This window comes from Pyrgilauda ruficollis, unplaced genomic scaffold, assembly GCF_017590135.1.
Source record: "Pyrgilauda ruficollis isolate IOZ18807 unplaced genomic scaffold, ASM1759013v1 scaffold9, whole genome shotgun sequence".
In the NCBI taxonomy this organism is placed as follows: Eukaryota; Metazoa; Chordata; class Aves; order Passeriformes; family Passeridae; genus Pyrgilauda; species Pyrgilauda ruficollis.
In genome coordinates this window covers 9,393,814-9,414,592 of record NW_024531043.1, presented here as the reverse complement: position 1 = coordinate 9,414,592, position 20,779 = coordinate 9,393,814, and the positions used below count along the sequence as shown (strand labels likewise).

General features: G+C 45.2%; 1 protein-coding gene across 4 annotated transcripts in view; it reads left to right on the top strand.

The window, feature by feature from the left end:
- The window catches only part of KIAA1671 (KIAA1671 ortholog), a 65,527-nt gene that overhangs the window by 28,363 nt on the left and 16,385 nt on the right, over positions 1-20,779 (top strand). For 2 of the 4 annotated variants that reach the window (XR_005956920.1, XM_041488475.1), the window contains exon 6: positions 197-319. Coding sequence is in view for 3 of the 4 variants with exons in the window: in XM_041488475.1 (XP_041344409.1) it covers positions 197-319 (123 nt within the window). In the remaining variant the exon portion in view is untranslated. Of the gene's footprint in view, positions 1-196; positions 320-4,681; positions 4,900-15,145; positions 16,399-20,779 lie in introns of those variants that run through there. The other 2 variants (XM_041488477.1, XM_041488476.1) reach the window with 2 other exon arrangements.

Below are 20,779 nucleotides of genomic sequence, written 5' to 3'. Positions count from 1 at the left end.
TGATTAAAGTGTAGAATGTTCATGGCTATCATGTTTTTCCATTTTGTGTTTTCAGCCTTGAGTTTCCTCTGGTTCTGTTTTTTTTTTGTGGGTTTTTTTTTTTTCCCCAAATGGCATTCTTTATATATATAATATATATATATATGTATGTGCATATGCATGTATATTTGATCACATTCATATCTGTATTTTACAGGCTCCCAGGAAAGAGTGGAGCAAGCAGAGCTCAGACAAAACAGAGGGAACAGACTTTTCCTCAGTGTCTACACAGAGGAGCCACCACAGTTTCTACAAGGAGAGAAGAGCAGATTTTGGGATGGTATGTGACCCTGGAGGAGGGGTTTGGGTGGGATCAGGAGCTGCAGCTCTGTTTTCCTTTTGCAAAGGGCTGTGCTGGAAGGATGAGTCTGCCAAGCAGAGAAACATTTGCTGGGGGGTTGAAGTGGTGAGGCTGCCCCTCCCTGGGATCCCACCCCAGTGCTCCCTGCCAAAGCTTCCAACATGAAGCCTCAGCCTTGGAGCTTGTTCAGTTTACTTTCTGAGTGAAGAATTTTCATCCTGAACTCAAGATGGCTCTAGAGCATTACAGTTTTTGTTGTCTTCTCAGCTTGTGCAGACAAATAGAACTGTGTGCCAGCCTGAGAAATCATGGGTTTAATTGTCTTTCTGTTGGCAGCACGTGGAGAAATGTTTCTGTGAAAGATCACAGCTGACATTTTGGGTGGTTTGATTTGTCTCTAACACACAAATTGTGAGGTGAATTCCTGCTTGATGTTGTTGGGTGCTGTTCTCCTCAGTTTCAGAAGGATGTCCTGACTTTAGCCCTTAGAGAAATTTTATGTTGTGAAATAGCATCCTATATCCAGCTGTTGTTCTGAAATATGAAACAAAGTCTGGATGTTCCAAAAGATGTGCAATAAATTAAATATCAGCGTTTCCTGGGGGAAATAGAGCGTTTGGAAAGTAGAGACTGAAGGATGTTGTCCCATGAAGTGTCCCAAGGTCACACCTCCCCTGTCCTGTCTGTGCCAGCACACTCTGCAGTGAGGTGCTGCTCTGCCCTGTTCTGTCATGGCTCACTCTGCTGTTTGCAGCTCTTTAGCAGAGAGCACACAAAAATACAAAAAAAGAAAAGAAACTTTTTTTTTCTTAGTGTTTTCTTAGGTGTTTTCTTTCCTTAGAGAACACCTAAACCTATAAGGATTTTGTGAACAAGTTTCCTAATTGGAGTTCTGGAAGTGGGCTCAGATTGTTCTTCAGTTCTAGTCTTTAAGCTTCATGGAAGGTATCCAAGGGCTGATGTCCCTTTTTTCTTTCCCATTCTTAGCATGGTTCATCTTAAGGGATTTGGGTTATTGACAGAATGGGCATTTATCCAACCCCTAAAAGTGATGTGCATTCAGCTTATAGTGCAAATATGTAAAGGTGGTGTTGACCAGGTAGGAAATGTGGGACAGAAGGGCTGTTGGAAGTAGTGCTGTGGTAACTGAACTGTTCAGGTGCTGTACTCAGATAAATACAGCTGCTGTTCTCCAACTTCATTGTTAATTGGGAGGTTACTAAGAATAATCCTTCACCTTCACCAAGTGTAGCCTGAGACAGGAAGAGAAGGTGGGAAAGGGAGACTCAGCTCCATGAAAAGAGAAAGCTGACCTGTGTGGCATTCAGTAGGATCCGAGTGCTTTGCTCCTTTGTGTTGCTTTGGAAATGCTCCTCGGGGTGTGATTGTTGAGCAGTGCCATGGGAGCCAAAGGACAGCCTGCTCCTCCTGGGTGTAAAGTGTGAGCGAGTGCTTGGAAGGGGATTTGACTTGCATTTGGGAGGTGGAAAACACACCACACTGATGTTTTCCAAAGTCCCACAGAGGTACTGCAGAAGATTATGTAAAACCAAACTGTTTATTCTGCACCAAGGCTATGCCTTTGTTTTCCTTGGAGAAAACAGAGATTTTGGGTGCGGAGTCACAGCTCCGGGTTCCAGCAGCGCGTTCCAACACTCCCCTCTGCTGGAGACACATCCAAGCTGTGTGAGGTGGACAGACACGAGGGGTCAGGAAAGAGCCACGGGAGCAACACTTGAATCTCCTCTTTCCCAGAAATCCCAACGCAGTCTGTATTCCCCTTGGTGCAGCTGGAAAGAGGGATTAAATGGAAATGTGACATCGTGCTGCTGTTCGCTTTGAATGGTTTCTGGTCTGTGTGGTTGGGAAGTTTCTTCTTTTTTGCTTGTGGCTTAGTGACAAAATATATTCTCCAGTCCATATTGCTGGTCAGTGAGGGTATATTGGTGTTGTCCTAGTGAGACTGAGTGCTCAAAGTGATAAGCCTTGTTGTAGAATAAACTATTCCTTTTGATTCACATTCACCACTAAAGCAGTGAAGAACTGATATTGATACCCTTTTATATTTGCCAAACAAGTTTACAAGAATCAATTTGTTGTATTATTCCATGTATGTCTGTGATAGTAAACTGCTTGAATGGCATTTTCCAGGACAGCTGATGAGCCAGGTTCTTATGGATAAACACAACTACAAATGGAGGCAAGGTGCAGTAGTATCATTTTACCTCTGGAGAAGCCATTTCTTTGTGATCATATTCCAGAGAATCTGCTTGTAATTAGGCTTTTAGAACATTACATAGGATGACTTTGAAATCAACCATTGCAAAATACAAGTGGTAATATGGGATTGATGATTGAAATTGCAAAGGATGATGCTTTGGAGATTTAACACTCATCTAGATCACATTGTTCAGCTACTTTAAGTTTGTATTGATTAAAAAACAAGAGTAAGGCTTTTACAAAGATTCAAGCATCACTGCTGGACTGTCGTCATCTGTGGTTTTACTATGGCTGGTACTTCCCTCTCTTTAACCCTGTTGCAGCACAGAGTAGGTATAAAAATTAAGTTCTGTGCTTTGGACAGCGAGAGGTTTCTCTCACTCACTCATCTGGAAATCTCAGAGCCTGCAGCAGGCTCAGGGCCTTGGGCTCTTGTAGGGATCTTTTCCTTTGGACCTGGAATGCAGGTGAAGGGACTGGTGTGAGCACTGAGCAGTCAAACCCTCTCTGGCTGGTACCTGTGGTTGGATGTGGGCTGTTCCCTGTCAGTGCCATTCCTGCGCATCCAGGGGCAGCCACAGAGCTCGGGAGGTGTTTCCATAAATTGTGTGATGCCATCAGAGCTGACGCTCAGTCACAAGCCTGGATTCCTGATTGAGTCATCCAGACTGATAAGAGTGTTGGGAATGAAAACCTGAGGAATGTGTGCTGGGACTCATCCTCCAAATAAAGGAACTGCAGTTGTGCTGTGGGGCTGGAGGGATTGCACCTTCAGCTGGAGATGGAGCAGCTTTAGTGCAGCTTTGGGTTATAACCCAAACTGCTGCTTTGGGGAGTTAGAACAGAGCACTGCTACTGGAAGTGGTGTAGGCAGGAGTTACTTTGAAGTCTCTCAACATATTTATTTATTTTATATTAAAGGCTGGGGTTTTTTTGTCGTTTAGGGAGGAAAATCTCTCTAATGGTCTCCATAGAAAGATGCATTTATATGAGACTGAGATGTGTGGGTGGAGAAGGATTTGTTGAAGAAAATCATGAGCTGACTCCTAAAATATCTTGGAAATGAAGTGCAAGGGAGAGAAGATAAATATTTTATAAACATGTGCAGATGAATTTATGGTTTGGCTTGTCACAGTTCACCAGTTGTTTTCAGTTCTGCCCATGACAGATCTGTCTCCTGCCCACTGAAAACCACACCTTCTCTTTTTCTGGATTGTGTAAAGCCTCTGATACTGGAGCTTTGTTCCTTCTGATATCCATCTTGAGTTGTTCTGTTACCCCAAAAACTGATGCAACCTGGAAGAAAATCAAAATACTTTGTTTGAACTCTACAAGAATTCATAGGTGATGATTAGGAAAGTGGGAGGTAGTTTCCTTGAAGTACCAAAATTTCAAGGAGAGGAGGCTGCTGCAGCATCCTGGACGCAGTTTTGAGCAGTTTTGTGTCACCTCAACCCTGGGAAGGGTGAGAGCTGGAGCAGTGCTGGGAGGGGACAGGCTGCAGGGGCTCTCCCTGGATGAGCTCCTGTCACTTATCTTCCCTTTTCCTATCAAAAAAAGGATGTAAGTAAAAAAAAAAAAAAAAGCAGTGTTACAATTCCCATTTTTTGCTCTTCACAAACCACCCACTGCTGATGTCCAACAACTCCACCACTCTCTATTTTAGACCCAGCCCAAGGAGGACAACCCGGGGGTGGGTAAAGCTCTGCCTGGGCTTTCTTCCTTTTTTGGCAGTTTTTCGTTCCCTGGGAACATTCCAGGGGTGTATAAAAAGCCACTTGGTTGTGTCTATTTCTTCTCGTTCACAAAAGACATTTTTATATTCAAAGAACATAAAAACAGCAGCTCCTCTTGTTACATGTGTGGGTTTTTGTCTTTCCTGTACATCACCCAAAACAAGGTCAGCGAGCGACCCCGCCGCTGTTGAGAGCATTTAATAACTGAGGGGTTTTAAAGCTTCCCTTTCCTTCTGGTGGGCCTTTACTGCAAAACCCAAAGTCCTGTCACTAATTCCAGCCTGACCCACTCCAGATTACGGAGTTGGGAGCAGTGGGCTGCTCAATAACAAGTGGTTAAGTCACGTGCTGCCGGTAGCTCCGCGACTGCTCCTGAGGAGCCCCAGCTCGTGGTGGTGGTGGTGACGTGGGGCCAGACACACTCAGTACATTATTACATTATTCATGGTGCTTTTAATTGCTCCACTCTGCTTTTAACTGGTGCTGGAGGCGGGGAGAGCCGGGAGCTGCCTGCGACAGGGATGGGTTGGCGTTAACTCGGAGCTGTGGAAAATGGAGTATTATTACTGTCCACGTCTGCTGAAGTTCCTGCAGTATCTGTGGGTAAGTGTGCTCTGGAATGTCTGTGTGCTCCCAGAGCTGGCTGCTTCCACTCTTTGCAGAAATCCTGGGAGTGTTCATATGTGCTGAAGCTTTCATCAGCAGTTCCTTTTTGAGTAGTAACGTGAAACTCAGGATTTATTTTGGGTGAGGAACGCTGTTTTATCTCTAATACATAAAGCTGTAGACTACCCGAATGTGCCTTGGAAAACCCTTTCAGGAATCGACGTTTCTTCCTTGTTTATGCAGAACCATGGGAGTTGTGGTTTAGTTTAGTGTGTGTTAGGAATATTCTCCCCTCTTTGTGTAAAAGCTCTGCCTGGCTCTGGGGTTGCTGCCCCAGAACTCTCCTGCCCTGCTGCTGGTACAGCCACTGCTATTCCAGGAAAACAGCTCTGCTCATGGCTTTAGGAGTGTGTCATTTCACAGTTCCTTACTTGTTTTTCATTTGACTCTTCATGGGTTTCGATGTCTCAGTGAGCACTTCCTCTTCCAACACTCCTCAGGGCTGTCTGTCATGAAAAGCTCTTTTTAGCAGGCTCTGACTGTGCTGCCCTGCCAAGCTTTGCACAGGGACTGCTGTGTGTCTGAAACTTTGACATTTATAAAACATGAATTTGAGCTGAAAAGCCTTTATGAATAAATACTGTGCTGCTTTGAACTAATTAATGTTTTAATTTCTCCTGTACTCATCAAAGATCAGGTTTCATTTGCTCGTTGTAGTTTGCATTGATCTTCATTTTTTCAGCATGTGATCAGCACCAAACCTTTTCATGTTAGCTGTTTGCGACTACGTTTTAAAACTGTAGCAAAGAGTTTCCTTCTCTTATTTTGAGTTTGCTTTTGCAGTTCTTGCCTGTATGTCCCTTGATCAGCTGTGAGGTGAGATTGCCCACTGTGAATTTCTTACAGCTGGGAGAGAAAATCGTGCTTGAAGAACTGGGGATTTTATTGAAAGCCTTTTTCTGCTGGAGACTGTAGTAGCATAAAACATGGAAGTGCTTGGACATTTTTTTTTTATTTGACCAGCTGTATTTTTAAGAGAAAAGCTTCCTTTAAATGGCAAACTAAAAAAAATTAGTCATTAGTGTGAGGAGGGGGTGGATGTTTTTCATGGTTTGTCAGGGTGAGAAATATGAAAGAGCAGTCTCCCTGCTCTTGCTTTGACATGGGATTTTCCGTAACGCCAGGGGAAAAATCCCAAACCAACCCAATCTTTGCATCAGTCCAGATGGTGGGATCCAGTATTGTGCAGTTCTAGGCTGTAACAGAACAGAATGTTGTATTTTCTGGGTGTATATTCTCTTTTACAGGCCCTGGAGCATTCCTTACTTACTTTCATTCATGCACACTTCCTGGTTTATTGCAAGAAAATATTAGAATGACAGTTCTGACGTTCATGATGTTAAAAAGAGAAATTTAAGGGACATGCACATTTGTGCCTTCTGTCACTTTCTGTGCTGCTGTTGCAGCTGGAGGCTACTGAGGAGATACTTATCTGTTCTCTCTACTTACAGTCAGGAGTAACCAGAGATGTTGGGGTTGGTTGTCAAGTGTTATTTCATCTGTCTTGGGGAGCTAAGATGCTTTATTCATTAGGCAGACGTACCTGAAGAAGCTACAACTCTTAATTAAAAACACTATAGCAAAAATCTGCTTTTAAAGCTATTCTGTGGAGTTACTGTTGGGTTGCATCTCCTCTGCTGTGTGTTTGCTTTACTCCTGCAGTGGTGGAGTTGGGGGACATCCTTGGACCCACTCAGTGCCAGCTCTCTGCTAATTCCTTGCTGATTGCTCTCCTGATCTTTGGGCAGGACGTGTCTGGCTGTGACAAACAGCATTTTCTGAGCACAGCAGGGTCTGTGGTCTGCCCCAGCCCGTGTGCAATGGTGTGACCACCACACATCTGTGTCCTGTGGCTGGGTGACACCTCTGGGTTTCTGAGCAGTGTCTTTGTGTCCATTGAAACATACATTTTTTTTTCCACAGCTTGTATATATTTTAATATTTTCCAGTGTGCATGGGGGATCCATCACCCCTTTTCCAGCTGGTGAGGAGCTCTGCTGCAGTTGGTAGAAGACACCTTTAGGTCTGGCTTGCACAGGAAGTCCTGTAGGTGCAGCTCCATGGCCTTTCAGTCACAGGGTCAGACTGGTCGTGCCAGGTGTGCAGCCACAGCTCTGGGGTTTCCTGTTCCAATGCCCTTTGTCCAAGAGCCAGGTTTTTGTGCTTCCTGGTGGACAAAACCTCTACTGATCTCTGGTGGTTCTGTTCCTGTCCTTGGCCTTCTCAGCTGTCAGCAATTCTTGCTCTGGTTCACTGCTCAATTTTAGCTTTCTGGAATGGGTGTGATGGTGGGTCTGCTGCCCATGCTGGTACCAGTCCTGGTGGACCAGTTTTTTTCCCAGTCTGGCACTTGTCATTTTTCGAACAGCAAAGAAATGCTACATCCTGAAAGCACTCAAAGCACATGCTTATTTTAAATAAAACGTTCCTCTGCAGCACTGTGATGGTTTAAAAAGACCTTGTTCTTTATTGATAGTCATGAATTGAACAATTGCAAAATCAAAAGAAAATTGGGGTTTTTAAAGAAGAAGTAAGATTTAGAGTTTGTTTTGACAAGATTTTGGTTGCTACCTTTAAAGAGTAGTTTTGATGTGTTTTGTCAGGTGACTCTGAAGGAAGCGGCAGCTGGTTAATAACCACTGTCCTGACGTGTCACTGTGAGAGGAGGTGGGTTGGTGATGGAAGGAAACTGAAATCATTGTCTGGAGCCACGGGGGATGATCATGCTGCTCTGAGGGGGCATTATCCCTGCTCTCAATGGGGTTATCCCTGCTCTCAAGGGGGTTATCCCTGCTCTGAGGGAGGGAAGAGGCTCTGTGCTGGTGTGCTGTGCCTTCCCTCTCTCTGCACTTCTGGAAAGTTCCTGTGGACTGTGCTGTTCTCCCCTTGTGGGATTTGCTTTTAGTGGTGGGGATGTTTCTTCCAAAGAGTTAAAAACCCCTCCTACCCAGGTGTCTGCTCTCCTGGTGCCAGCTGGAGCAGATAACCTGGGTTACCTCTCGATAACCTGGGTAAATGACGCCCTTGCACAGGAAAATCTGGACAGGCATTTCCCCAGTTCCTGGCTGCTGCTGTGGAAGGGGAATTGTGGTGTGTGTGGCATTGCTGAGAGCAGGCAGACAGGTCAGCCTGGCTGAGGAGCCCCGTTCCCAGTGGGAACACGAGGGAGTGCTGTTCCACCACGCAGCGCTGCTGGCCCACAGCCACATCCCTGCTCCCAGTCCAAGGACACGTGCTCAGGGCACAGCAGTTTGTTCTAATGAGGTGTGGTATTAAGTTTAATTTACCATAAAGTGCTCACATGGAATAGCACATTCTAGGTTAACTTGTCGCAATAAGGCTTTCATTGAGTAAGATGTAATCATTTATAGACCTGGTCATTTTTTTGTAGTGACTGTGTTGTTCCAGGTTCAGAGTAGCTGGAAGTGTGGCTGACTGTGCCTGCTCTCACTCCCCTTATTTTAAATCTGGAATTGTGAATATGCTTCTGAAAAAGCTCTTCCCTGTGAGAGTGGTGAGGCCCTGGCACAGATTGTCCAGAGAAGCTGGGGCTGCTTGGAAACGTCCAAGGCAAGGTTGGACAGAGCTTGGAGCAACCTGGGATAGTGGAAGGTGTCCCGCCCATGGCAAGGTGTCCAAGGTAAGGTTGGACAGAGCTTGGAGCAACCCGGGATAGTGGAAGGTGTCCCTGCCCATGGCAAGGATGATGTTAAAAGGTCCTTTCCAACCCAAACCATGCTGTGACACGATGCTAAAGGGAATTGTTAAACCTCATTTACACACACAAAGCAGAGGTAACTTCACTGCCTCCCTCCTAATATTTTGATCTAAAGCTGTTTTGACTCAGTTCCTGCTTTCCCAAGCTGTTGTCCGTGTTGCTGATACTGGGAGACAGCCAAGTTCCCACTATTGTTCCTGTCCCTTCAGCAGTGGTGAGTTGTTCATGCAGCCAGTGTGTGTTTACTGTGCTGAAAGGAAATGGTGATTTTAGGGAGCTGCTTGAGCACAGGGAAAGTAGCTCTTTGTAGAGGACTTTCCTCAGGATACCACAGGATTTGTACTGCAGGGCACAGGTGTTCTTAAAGTGTAACTTCAGGGAAATCTGGAGCCTGAACAAAGCTTGGAAAAATGTAGTGTTTGGTTTAGTGATTCATGGTGGAGAGCAATAAATCCCTGGCACCTAAGGGGAGGCAGAAAGGATTGAGTGCTGTCCATGTCCTGGGGAATGTGGGGGCATGGGGCTGTTGTGCTGGGTCTGGGAGGAGGAGGAGGAGGAGTCAGTAAGAACAGAGAGACCTGGAAGTAAAGGAAGGTTGTGCACTCAGGGTTATACAGCCATCTCAAATAAATCCTGTTCTCATCATCAAGTGGGCTAAAATGGGTGAAAGAATTATTGTATTAACTTACAGCTGCTGTTTGGTCAATTTACTGCCATCAAGCAGTGCCTGATGTGAGTGGAAGACACATGGAGTGGTGTTTTGTAGGGAGAAGATGGAAGAGCAGTGTTCAGACAGGCCTTGGGCAGTGTGTGATCACACCGGGAGCAGCTGGAATGGGTTCAGAAGCAGTTCCTTCTTACTGATCTTTGAAGAAGGAAATCCCTTGCTTTAAAAAAAAAAAAACCCTCTTCCTCCAGAGCGTTCTCTGAATTTTGTGAGTCAGATCTGAGCCCTGAGTAGTCGGAGATTTCCTGAGCACCCTCAGTGAGGAGAACAAATGTTCTGACATCTCCTCAGGCAGGTGTGGAGCAGGAGCAGCGTGTTCTGCTTATTTGTGTGCACTCCACTCACCCTGTGTGCCCTGGGAGAAAAGTTCAGCAGGTGAAGATATTTTAGACCTTGTTCTGTGCTCCAGAAATCTCTTTTAAAGATGTTTTGTGGTTATCTGTGCTTAACATGTCCATTGGGTCAAGTGATGGAGTTGGACTTCCCAGGAGAGCCCTGGTTGTGGCATTACTTTGTTTTCCCTCCCTGTGGCAGGGAGATCCACTGCAGACATCTTCATCCTGGATTTTTGTTTGTACAAATTAAAAACAACCTGTAGCCATCCATCTTTTGCTTGGCTTGACCCCTAGACATAAACAAATGTAAAGAAAATTGGTTTAGTCCTTCCCAGCGTATTTGTGCTGTAGGAATTTCCTGTTTCTGTTTTTTCAGTTTTTCCTCCTCCATTGAGCTAGAAGGGAAGTGCTGCAGGATTATGGACATGGGTTTGCAAACAACCTCGTGTATTTTTAGCTGGTTTCCTCAGCTTTAACATTGATAGCTTTGTTTTACACTGAAACAATTCAAGGCACAAAAGCTGTGTATGTTCAGGATGTTTAACTGGGCCTTGCTTGGGTTCAGGAGATACCTAGTTTGGGAGACAAAACAATTGGCATTTTCTGAAATACTGTTGTGTTTTAGTTGTTGCAGTTATGACTGGTAGTTGCATTTAAATTGTTTAAAATCTTGGAGTAAAAATCTTATTTCACAGTTACATTTATTTACAGATTTTTATTAATCTTGAAACAATTACATGCTACTGCAAAAGTGCCCAGAATCCTGGGCAGAGAAAGGATGGATGACTTTTTCATTACAAATAAAATGGGAAAGTTCATTTTTTTGCTGATCCTGTCAAGGATCACTGTGGCAGTAGAATGGAAAAATTACTCTGGCAGGTATAAACAGGTATGTGGAGCATTTGTTCAGTCATGAAAACTATTAATGTGTTTCTTTATCACAAGGGTACTACAGTAAGAAAAAGAAGGACTGCAGATCTAATTTTTTTTCTGTTTTACTTTTCTTCTCTTTAAAAAAAGACTTTTTAATGTAGCCATTGATGGGCTCTTTTATGAAATGCTTTTACACCTTTCTTTAAAAACCTCCCATATCGGTGTGTTCTTGTGTAAACTTTCCCAATATTGATGTAGAACCTGTTGCTTTCACAGCCTCACCTTATTCACTGGTTTGTGAGGCCTCTGGGGGCTTTTAAAATTTCCTAGCAGAAGGAAAAATATGGAAATGGAATTTCAGCCTCTTGTAGATGGTATGTGCAAGGGGAACACCTTTAACACCAAGGTCTCTCTGCAAGTTGTCCAAAATTGTGAATAACTATTAATTAGGGCTGAAGCTGTGAGTGTAACTTGCTTAATTTCAGTAGAAAACGAAAGTAGGACTCAAAACCAAATATTTGGTGTAAATATTGAGATACCTGGGGTTTCAGCTTACAAAAGAGATTTCTCTGTATGGACACTGTCCAAAGTCCTTGTGTTAAAACACTCCATCCATTCCACTCTTTCCTCTCTTGTTTTTTTCCCTTTTTCTTTTTGACTGTGGAGTGCCTGTCTACAGGTGAGGCCGTTTGGGCATCTCAGTGAATTGCATTATTATATCACCATGAAAATTTTTTAAAAAATCCACAAAAACAAAACAGATAACACAGCCAAAGACAAAAGGCCTTGGTGGTTTTAAGTGTCCTGGGAATTCCTGGATTGGGATGGTGGCAAGCTGGGTGTCTGCCATGGAGCAGATCCTCTGCTCCAGCTGTTGAGCTTTGGTTTCTCTCTGCCAGAGGTGCAGCCAAGCATTTCCTTTTTACTTTAAATGAGAATTGGAAGATGACGTGGCAAAATCTTCATGATGGGGGTGTTGCACTTGAGAAATTCAGGCTGTAGTTAGGAATGCTTGCTGCTCCTTCTTGGAATGTGACAATTCCATTGGCAAAACACAGAATACAGAGGCAAAAACAAGGAGCCTGTAAAACCATGAGTTGTTTGTCATGTCTGAGGAGCCCAAGAGTAATTTAGTCTGGAGCCATGCAACCAAGCCCAGCCCAGTGCTGCATCTTTAAACAGTCCATCGTGCCAAACAGAAGAGGTTAAATTGAGTTCTCTTACTAATGAAGCAGAAGGAGAGTTGGTGTGGAATGCAGGGCTGGGACAACCTTACAAGGGCAGGCTCTGCTCCTGGGAGTGTCACAAGGTGGGACTGGAGCTGCCCATGGTCCTCACAAGTGCTGGGGCCTGCTCTTTGTAGGTGGGATGGTGGCTCAGAGAAAACCCTTTGGAAATGCCTGAATTAATGCTAATTGCTGACTGGAGTGATGGGTGGGAGGGGTGATAGGAGGAGCCCATCAGAGAGTGAATTCCTGACTGAAGTTGCCACAAGAGCAGAAGCTGTTGTCACACTTAGTCCAGACTAAGGTTGCCCATCCTTCTGTCTCACCTGCTTTGCTGGCAAAGGATCCTTCAGAGGACCCAGTTGAGGTGAAAACTGATCCCAGGTGTCTTGGCGGGTCTTCAGCTGGGTTTCCTTCCCCATTCCATGGTGCTGGGGTGGAGCTGGTGGCAGAGGAACCCCATGGGCTGGAAGGATTCACACCCATGGAAAGGCTGCAAGTCCCACCTGCCCCTCCTGGGCTGTGTGTTCTGTGCTCTGCTGCTTGCTGGCCTTCTTTAAATTGACCTTGCAATCCCACAGAGTCATTAACGTAATTACATGTATTTGAGAGCAGGTGAGGCTCCAAATGAGCTGTAAGAGGCTTTTGGAAAATATAATGTAACCATGGAATTTTGTTTTCTAGTGAATAAGGGGAGAAACAAGGGTTGTTAGGCCTTTGTGCAGGGTTGTGTTTTTGAGCTGTAGGTGGAATAGATGTTAATAATGGAAGTATCCAGCAATGTTTGAATAACGAGGTCCCATTTATACTGAGGTAATTAGTCATGCAGTTTGGGTAGCTGTGTGTGTGTGTGCTCTGTTTTCTGGAGCTGCAGATCCCTGACAGCCCCAGAGTGAGATAATCACTCGGATTTGTCAAGGGCAGAAGATCATCTTGTGCTGTTCTTGTTCAGGAACAAAACCTCACTCAGCCAGGACCGCTGGGCTGGGGGCCAGTGAGAGAATCCTTCCCTGGGAGGGTGGTGAGGCCCTGGCACAGGGTGCCCAGAGAAGCTGTGGTGCCCCTGCATCCCTGGAAGTGTCCAAGGCCAGGCTGGATGAGGCTTGGGGCAACCTGGGACAGTGGAAGGTGCCCACGGCCTCCAAGGGAAAGGACTTCAAAGTCATCTTGTTCCACTCCCCTGCAAGTTTAGCTGAAGTGCTAGAAGAATCTCTGACTACTTGAATTTGATGGTGAAGGTGCATCTGGATTGTTCTCCAAAGCATTTTGCCCTGATGTTAATTGAGGTGTAAATCTAAGCAGTAATTTAGATGCTTCAATACCCAGTAGTGTGTTCACGTGGTGCCAGAAGATCCTAAATTTAGTATTGCAGAAGGACTCAAATCAGCAGTTTTCCAATCTTCTGAGGACAAAAATGGTATATTTGGTATAACATTCTTTTTCAGGGGAGGTATAATAAAAAAGTGGAATATATTCTGTAGAGCATTTTCAGATCCTTCAAGTTCCATGCACATGTGAGGAGTCCTTGCAGCGAGCTGTAGGAACGCGTTGCTCTGTGCATCCTGGGTGAAATCTGGCTCTGCCTCTCCTCCTGTTTGCCCCAGGTGATATTCCAGATGGGGAGTTAAATTTATGTTCTGCTCTGCCCGTCCTGGTGAGGTGAAGGAGCTGCTGACTAACTCACATGGCAGCTCCAGGCAGAGCTCTTGGGCTGCTATTTCAGGGGCTCCTGCATCAGATGGAGCCTGAAACCCTCTGGAATGGCAGAGTGCCCCGTGCACAATCCCTGCACTGCAGCAGGCACAGAGCTGCACTTGCAAAGGCACAGATGTTTGAAATATCACACTTCAATTTAACAGCATGAAAATGTGCAGTAAGTCTTGAATTTCAGCCTTGGATGCAGGATCTCCAACGTTCGTGAAGCATTATCCATAACTCTGGTAGATAAATTTATTTTTTTCCTATTTCTTTACAAATCTAAGAAACACCCTGCTCTTGGGGAATCTGGTCAAAACTATCTCTTTTCATTTCCATACAAATTAACCCTGTAGCTCTTTAAGAGAAGAGCTGTGTGAGGGGGGAAAAAATGGGTTTTCCCTGTTGGCTGGATTTTCTTTGATTACTGAGGGCGTTTATAAGGCTGCTAATTTGCAAATGTTCAAGACAAATACATTCAGAAATGAGAATAAGTTAGGGAATGCTATGTAGTTGTCGCTGAAGTTTTTCCTGGAGATAAGTTACAGGTTGGTGGAGCTGAGCTCCTAAAAACAGGGATTAAAAGGGAAGGCATCCTGTTTCCTCAGGGTATCTTGGGTTCATGCATGTCTGCAAGGCACATTTCTGATACAGTGAACCTTACGCAAGAAGCATTGCATCAAATGTTATCTAGAAATTCTTTGTTCCATTGAATCTCTTCCTGGATAGTTCAGAGGAGCAGAGGGTGATGTAAGTTCATGGTACTTTGTATGGCAAATTAAGCAACAGCCACAAACCCCCTTGAACAAACAAGAGAGTGAGCAGCTCCCAACCTGCCTGTCTGCCTCTTTCCCCTTGGTCCTGAACTAGTCACGGCTTGACTTTGGACTTTTAAGTCCAAACTTACGTCATAAACTGAGATTTATTGATTTAAACTCAAAGCTTTTATTCCTGCTGTCCTCCCAAGTGGGCTGTTCCCAGGGTTCCATGGCTGGTGACACCTGGGGTTCTCTCATTGCCCTCAGTCATTATGGGTTTGTGGTACCAGCCCCATGGTCTCCCAGCATGGAGAAGGGAAGGGAGCAGAGCTTAGCAAAGACATGGAGCCATTCCTCACAACAGGGAATGCTGTAGAAATGTGGAAAAAACCAGCTTCCAATGGTCAGACCTGTTCAGCTTTGGTTTGAGCCTCTGGCTTAATCATTATCCTGTGCTGATAGCAGTCAGTGGCTGGGACGTGTCCTCTTTGAGGCCATGAATGGCACAGTGAAGCAGGTACAGGTGCTGGCGCTGCCCAGGTGCCCGTCGAGCAGCAGGACCAGGGTGTTCGGTGTAGGATTCCCAGCGGGAATCTTCTGGTGTGGGTGTGAGACATTCCCTGGCAGAGCCACGTTCCCCAGGAAGGGTTAAAATCAGTAAGTCCACGTGACGTATGCAAACTATGAATCATTCCAATAGATCTGTGCAACTCCTGCCTGCTCCGGAGCCAGCAGATGCTGTTCCCTGCGTTGCCATGGGAACCCTGCCTGTACTATAATAAAGCCCAGCCCAGATCCTTCCTTGGGCAGACCTCTGCGGCTGGTCACCTCCTCATTGTTTCCTCCCCGGAGCACAGGGACAGAGAGGAGGCATTCCAGAGGCAGCAGCGTTCTGCTGGTAACCTGGTGTGCCTGTGCCGGGAGCGTGGCAGAGCCTGCCTGGGAGGCAGCCGGGCTGCAAACAGCTGTGCATCCAGAGCCATGTGAGAGGAGAGGAGCAGCGGGGACAGTCCGTGTGTTTGTCCCTGGGCTGGGAGCCCCCCTGGAAGCAGAGGAGCTGATGTCATCCAGCAGCTCTTTTGGCAGGCTCTGAGCAGCCCCGCGGGGAGGGCTGGACACGCTTCTTCCCCTTCAGCCTCCCCCGGCTGCGCTCCGCAGTTCTGCCGGGGAGAGCTCCAGGATGGCTCCGAAGGCAGCAAGGATGGTGAGGAGGGGATTCTGCTGCTGACACCCTGCTGCAGAGTTTTCTGAGGAGAAGCTGGATTTATTGTTTAGAAGATCTAATCGATTTGCTGCTAAATGGATTGTATAGGAGCACCAGAACTTTGGTCAATGTACTCTCACCTGTCGAGTGGCCGAGCCAGGAGAATAAGATTTGTTTTATCCTTCTGATATTTACAGCAGAACAAAAACTTGGCTGCAAAAGGGAGTTGCTTTTCCTGCTCTGAAATGAGAGAGTGAAAACCTAATTCTCTGCTTGCAAATGGACTCGTTTCAAGTGACTGTGTCAGGATTTAAACATTGATTTATCTCTTTAACATGGCTGAATTAAACATATTTTGATGGAACTCTGCAAAGCCGATTGTAAGTAGGAAAAGTCTTTTATTTTTTCCTACTTGACAAATACCAATCTCCCACCTCACATCTTTGGTTATTTAATTTTAGGAATATGCTGAGGGTGATAGTGCAATGCTGTTTACCTTAGCTGGAAATACTTTATACACGGAATCACATTTCGCAAAATAAATCAGGGTTGTTAAGGAGAATATATTTTAATTGCTACTGAATATTGATATTCCATCTCTGCTGGAAAAAAAAAATGGATTACCTTGGAGACAAACTGACAGTGGCACAAACTCACATGACCCAGTGGATGGGCACAGTGCGGAGATCCTTGCAGGAAGCACTAAATTTAGTCACTACTGCGGTGGCTCATGAGCGGAGTGGAGGGGAAGGTGGCACCAGGACTCCCTTCAAGAGAACCTCTTCCTTCAGGCACTTTGCATCCCGGAGCAGAGAGTCCTTCCGAAGGTTTTCAGTGCGGAGTCAGCAGAGGTTTTCCTCTCTGAGGAAGAGGCAGCCCAGCTCAGAGCCCCCCGAGCTTGTAAGCACCTTTTTGAGACCCTCAAGGGAGAGAATTCAGTGCAAACCCTCGGGTTTGTTGCAGCATTTTATCTCCTAACAAAACCTCCCTCCTGTCTGCTTTTCCATCTAAAAACAGCCCCCAAAACACCTCCAGATAGTGCTGTCTGTCTGTCTGCTCCCAGCTGCTTTCTTCCTGCAGCACAGGTGGATGTTTTCATTTGCCAGGGAATCGAGGTTTGGGGAATGGGAAAAATGTGGTTGATTTTGAAGCAAGCCAGTAAGGTAGGACACGTATTGGTCTGAAATTAGAAAGTTAAGCTGCAACTGGGCTGGTGTTGGTCAGTTCCCCAGCATAGGCCAGCATGGCTTTGGGTGTGCTTCAGTATTTGTGATTTTCTAGTAAAACATGCCTGAAGCTAAATTTGTCAGAAGAAGAGTGTTAAGTGCTGTCACTGTGCAGGCAATGTAAATGATAATTATTTCCTCCTTTTATTGAGAAATAGGTGTTTTTTTCTCAGAGTGCTTCCTACTTTGTCATGCTGTAGTAGCTGTAGGGTCAATGTGACTTGTGAAGGCTGTGGCGTGGCAGAGGCAAGGTGCACTTCCTGGGAGCAATGGAAAGGTGAAGAGCACTTGGTTCTCCACAGTTCTGTGCCAGACAGAGCCCTTTTCCATGGTCTCCAGGTTATTTTCAGGATGGACTGTCTGTATTCCATGGCATGGCAGAAGGGTGAAGGAGAGGCTGGTTTCCTCAGGGCTGCAGCTGCCGTGATCTTCCTGGCTGTTATTGACACCCCCAATTCTAGTTCTGGCACATCCTGCAAAGCAGCAAAGGTTTGGGGTGATAGGGAGTGAAAGGGAAGCAAATCTGGTTTATTCTGGTGTTTGTTCCATGGAAAGGAGCTCAAACCAGTGGTTTGAGTTGTACCTGAAACTGGTGATTTGAGCCCAGTGTTGGACCAGTGACTGTGGTTGAGTTGTGTGGAAAGGGGCCCCAAGCCTTGGTGCCAACATGTGGGTAAATCCAAACTCTCTGAAGTGGCTAAAATGTTTTGTTTTCTTTTTTTATTATTAAACAAAACAGTTACTCACTGTGAAGTGTAAACACAGGCAGCTCTGGCGGGGTTTGCTCAGGGAATGAGCGCAGGTGACGCTGCATTCCTTGGGCAGGTGTGGTGTTTGAATATGGCTCTTTCCACTGCTCTCTATCAGCACTGGGTAGAGCATTTCTGTCCCAGCTTGCTATCCATGTCCTGTTTGGACAGACTGGGAAAGAAAATAGTGTCAAGTAAGCACAAAAGAATGAAGAAGAAAATATTTGGTAACCACTGTTACAGTGTTAGCATGGTGAAGTTCTCTTGGCTTTTTTTTTAAGCTGGTGCTTTAGATTTATTGGGATCATCTGCATGAACAACTCGTGTAGAAGAAGGGTGAAAAATGGGAATGTGAAACCTGCAGAGGACAAATGTTCTGCTGTCCTACACAGCACTGCTTACGGAGCAGAAATCAGGAGACGTGGGGTGACCTTTTCACTTAAGTCACTGGTGACAGTGCTGGAGCTGCTGTTCCTCTGTTTCAGCAGGAATTCTGCTTGTGCTTGGCTTTATGTGGGAATTTGGTTTCACTTGGGCTCAAACTTAAGCACTGAGCACTCCGAGAAGTTTGTGGTTGGTGCCATTGTGTCTGTGGCAAACAACTGCTGAATACAGACCTGGAGCTGGTGCTTTTTTACCTGATCGCAAGAGGGTCCTGTCTTAGTCCTTGGAACTACTGACATTGTGCTAGGAAAAAAAACTATGGAATGAGTAAAAAGTGTGTAATTCATGTAAACTGACTTCTGTGCTGCTTTGGGGCTGTAGTGTAGAGCAGTCACTCAGGGCTGATGGAATTTTTAAAGAAGGAGCAGCCGTGCCCATGAACTCCTGCCTGACACAGCCAGGGGCTTCCAGCTCCCTTCCCTGCTGCCACTGGTGGCTACTGGTGGAGAACTTGGCATCACACAAAGCACAGAAAGCTCTCCAAATTCAACTCAGGCAGCACAATTTAAGTCAGTGTGAGTAAACTTCTTCACCCTCACATCTGCGAATCCATAGCTGAGCTTGCAGAAGTTTTTGCTTTGCAGTGAGACCTTTTAAATAGAAGCTGATTTTTCTTTCAGGTGTTTTGATGGAGTTAATTGTCCATTTTCATCTCATGTCATCAGCTTGGTGTCTTTGTAAGAGGAGCAGAGATACATGCATTAAACATGGCCTCAGATTTAATCAGGGTCTATCGGTCATGGTTCTATTCTAGGTGTGAGATCTGGTTTCACAGCCAGCACTGTTCTAGGTCTCGAGGTTTGTTGCCATACAATGAAACCAGGGCAAGCTGTTTGATTCCCTTGGCTCCACTTACACTGCTAAAAAAAGTCATGGAAAACCTCAGAGGTGTTTCACACAGAACAGGAAAGATGAATTCTGGGGCTGAGAGTGGTCGATGTGTTTTACCTAAATTGCTCTGATACGTGCTAAAAATAACACCTAAGTGCATATAGGAGTGGTTTGCTTTTGGTGTACTGGGTAGTCAAAGAAAATGTTGTTTTCATTCAAAATTCATCTGGCAGCATTACCATTACTTAGTTTGGACTCAGTTTTTAATTCCAAAATAAAGATGGGAGTGGAGTGATTTGTTCGATGCATGTGTCCCAGATGTGCTGGGAGGGCACTTGTCCTTTTGAGGGTTTTTGTTGCATCCTACAGCCCTTTCCTTGCTAGAGGTTGAAATTCCCATCCTAGTTTTTATTAATCTTGCCAGATGTTTCATTCTAAGCTTGTACAGCTTTTTGCTGGGGAAAGCTGGTGGACCCTGCCTTCTCCCATCAAACAGGATCCCTTTCTGGAGCAGGGCAGGGTCCTGGTTTGAGTTCCTCACCTGCATTCACCTGGGACTGTGTCTCTGCTTATAAAAGAGCTTTGACCTGCAGTGCCTGTTATGCTGTACCCTAATCTATCTGCAAAAAGTTTATCCTTTGTGGTGAAAATCCTTCAACAAATGATTTGTAAAGAGAAATTACTACAAGCTGGCACTTTGATTCTGAACTTGGAATAGGTACAGGCCCTACGGTGAATAGTTGCTGAATTGTTCTGCCCTAATATTCACTGAGAACACAGTGAGTTGTTCTCAAAAATAATATTTTGGCACTATCAGTAAATGGAATTTTAATCTTTAAATTTAATCTTTAAATTCCCAGGGAGCTGTTAGGGTAGGGGGAAGCAAGTTTGCAGCAAGCAGGCTTTAAAAATGAGTTGTTTGTCTTGTTTGGGGCTGGGGGGAGGAGTGAAGCTGTTCAGTTTAATTAATGAAGATACAAGGGCCAGTGCTGAAACAGTTCCTGCTTTTTCATTCTTAATAACTTCTCTTTGGTTTAACAGGCCATGAACGTAGCTGGCAGATAAATCTGGGCCAGAAACCCATAGTGATGGACATTTGGTGGCTGCCTTTGTTGTTCTCTCATTATTTGGGCAGGAATAATTATTTAAACGACTTTACTCTGTGATTTCACTTATGCTGACTGCAAGGAGCTGGGTTTTACCATGCAGAATTTGTTCTTCTTTTATCGTATTTTAGACTTAGAGCTGATACTTCGCGCTCATCCACCTTGCTGCCTCTTGTTTTTTCTTTTTTTTTTTACGCTGTAAGTGGCAGCTTTCAGAATAAATTGTATCATACAAAAACTTCTCTGAACGCAAGCCTCAGAATCAGAATCCCAGAAGAATTTGGGTTGAAAGGGGGCTTAAAATTACCCAGTCCCACTCCCTGCCATGGGCTGGGACACCTTGCAAGGCCAGGCTGGAAAAACCTGGGATACTGGACACTTCCAGGGATCCAGGGGCAGCCCCAGCTTTGCTGGGCACACAATGCCAAGGCCTCCCACCCTCACAACCTCCCCATCCTGGCAATCCATTTTTATTGAAATTGGCAATATTGTGAAAGTTTTGGGAAACACTCCTGGCGTTCACTGGGGGGTGACTGTGTGTGTGTTTTGACTGCTGTCTCCTAAAACATCTCCTGAGCTGTGTGTTGAAACGAGCGTGTTTGTTATTCACTTGTTGTCAGGAAATCCTATCACTTTCTCTACATCTTCAATTCCAGGCTTTAATCTAAGGAGAGCTTTTTTCCCAGGAGTGTTTGTTTGAAGTTTAACTTGTGTCTCATGTGGAGAGACGTTAACTGTGTAGAAGAGCTGTGAAATGCAGCATTTGGAGTAGGAGGTGTTGATTTCAACTACGCAGCTTTTAAAAAAAAAAAAGCAAATCTATCCCTTCCTTGGCATCCCAGAATGAAATTGCCTTGTTCTGGCTTGTGCCTCCTGCAGTGTTGAAGTCGAGGGATCCTGTTCCAGGTTTTATTAACTCTGATGG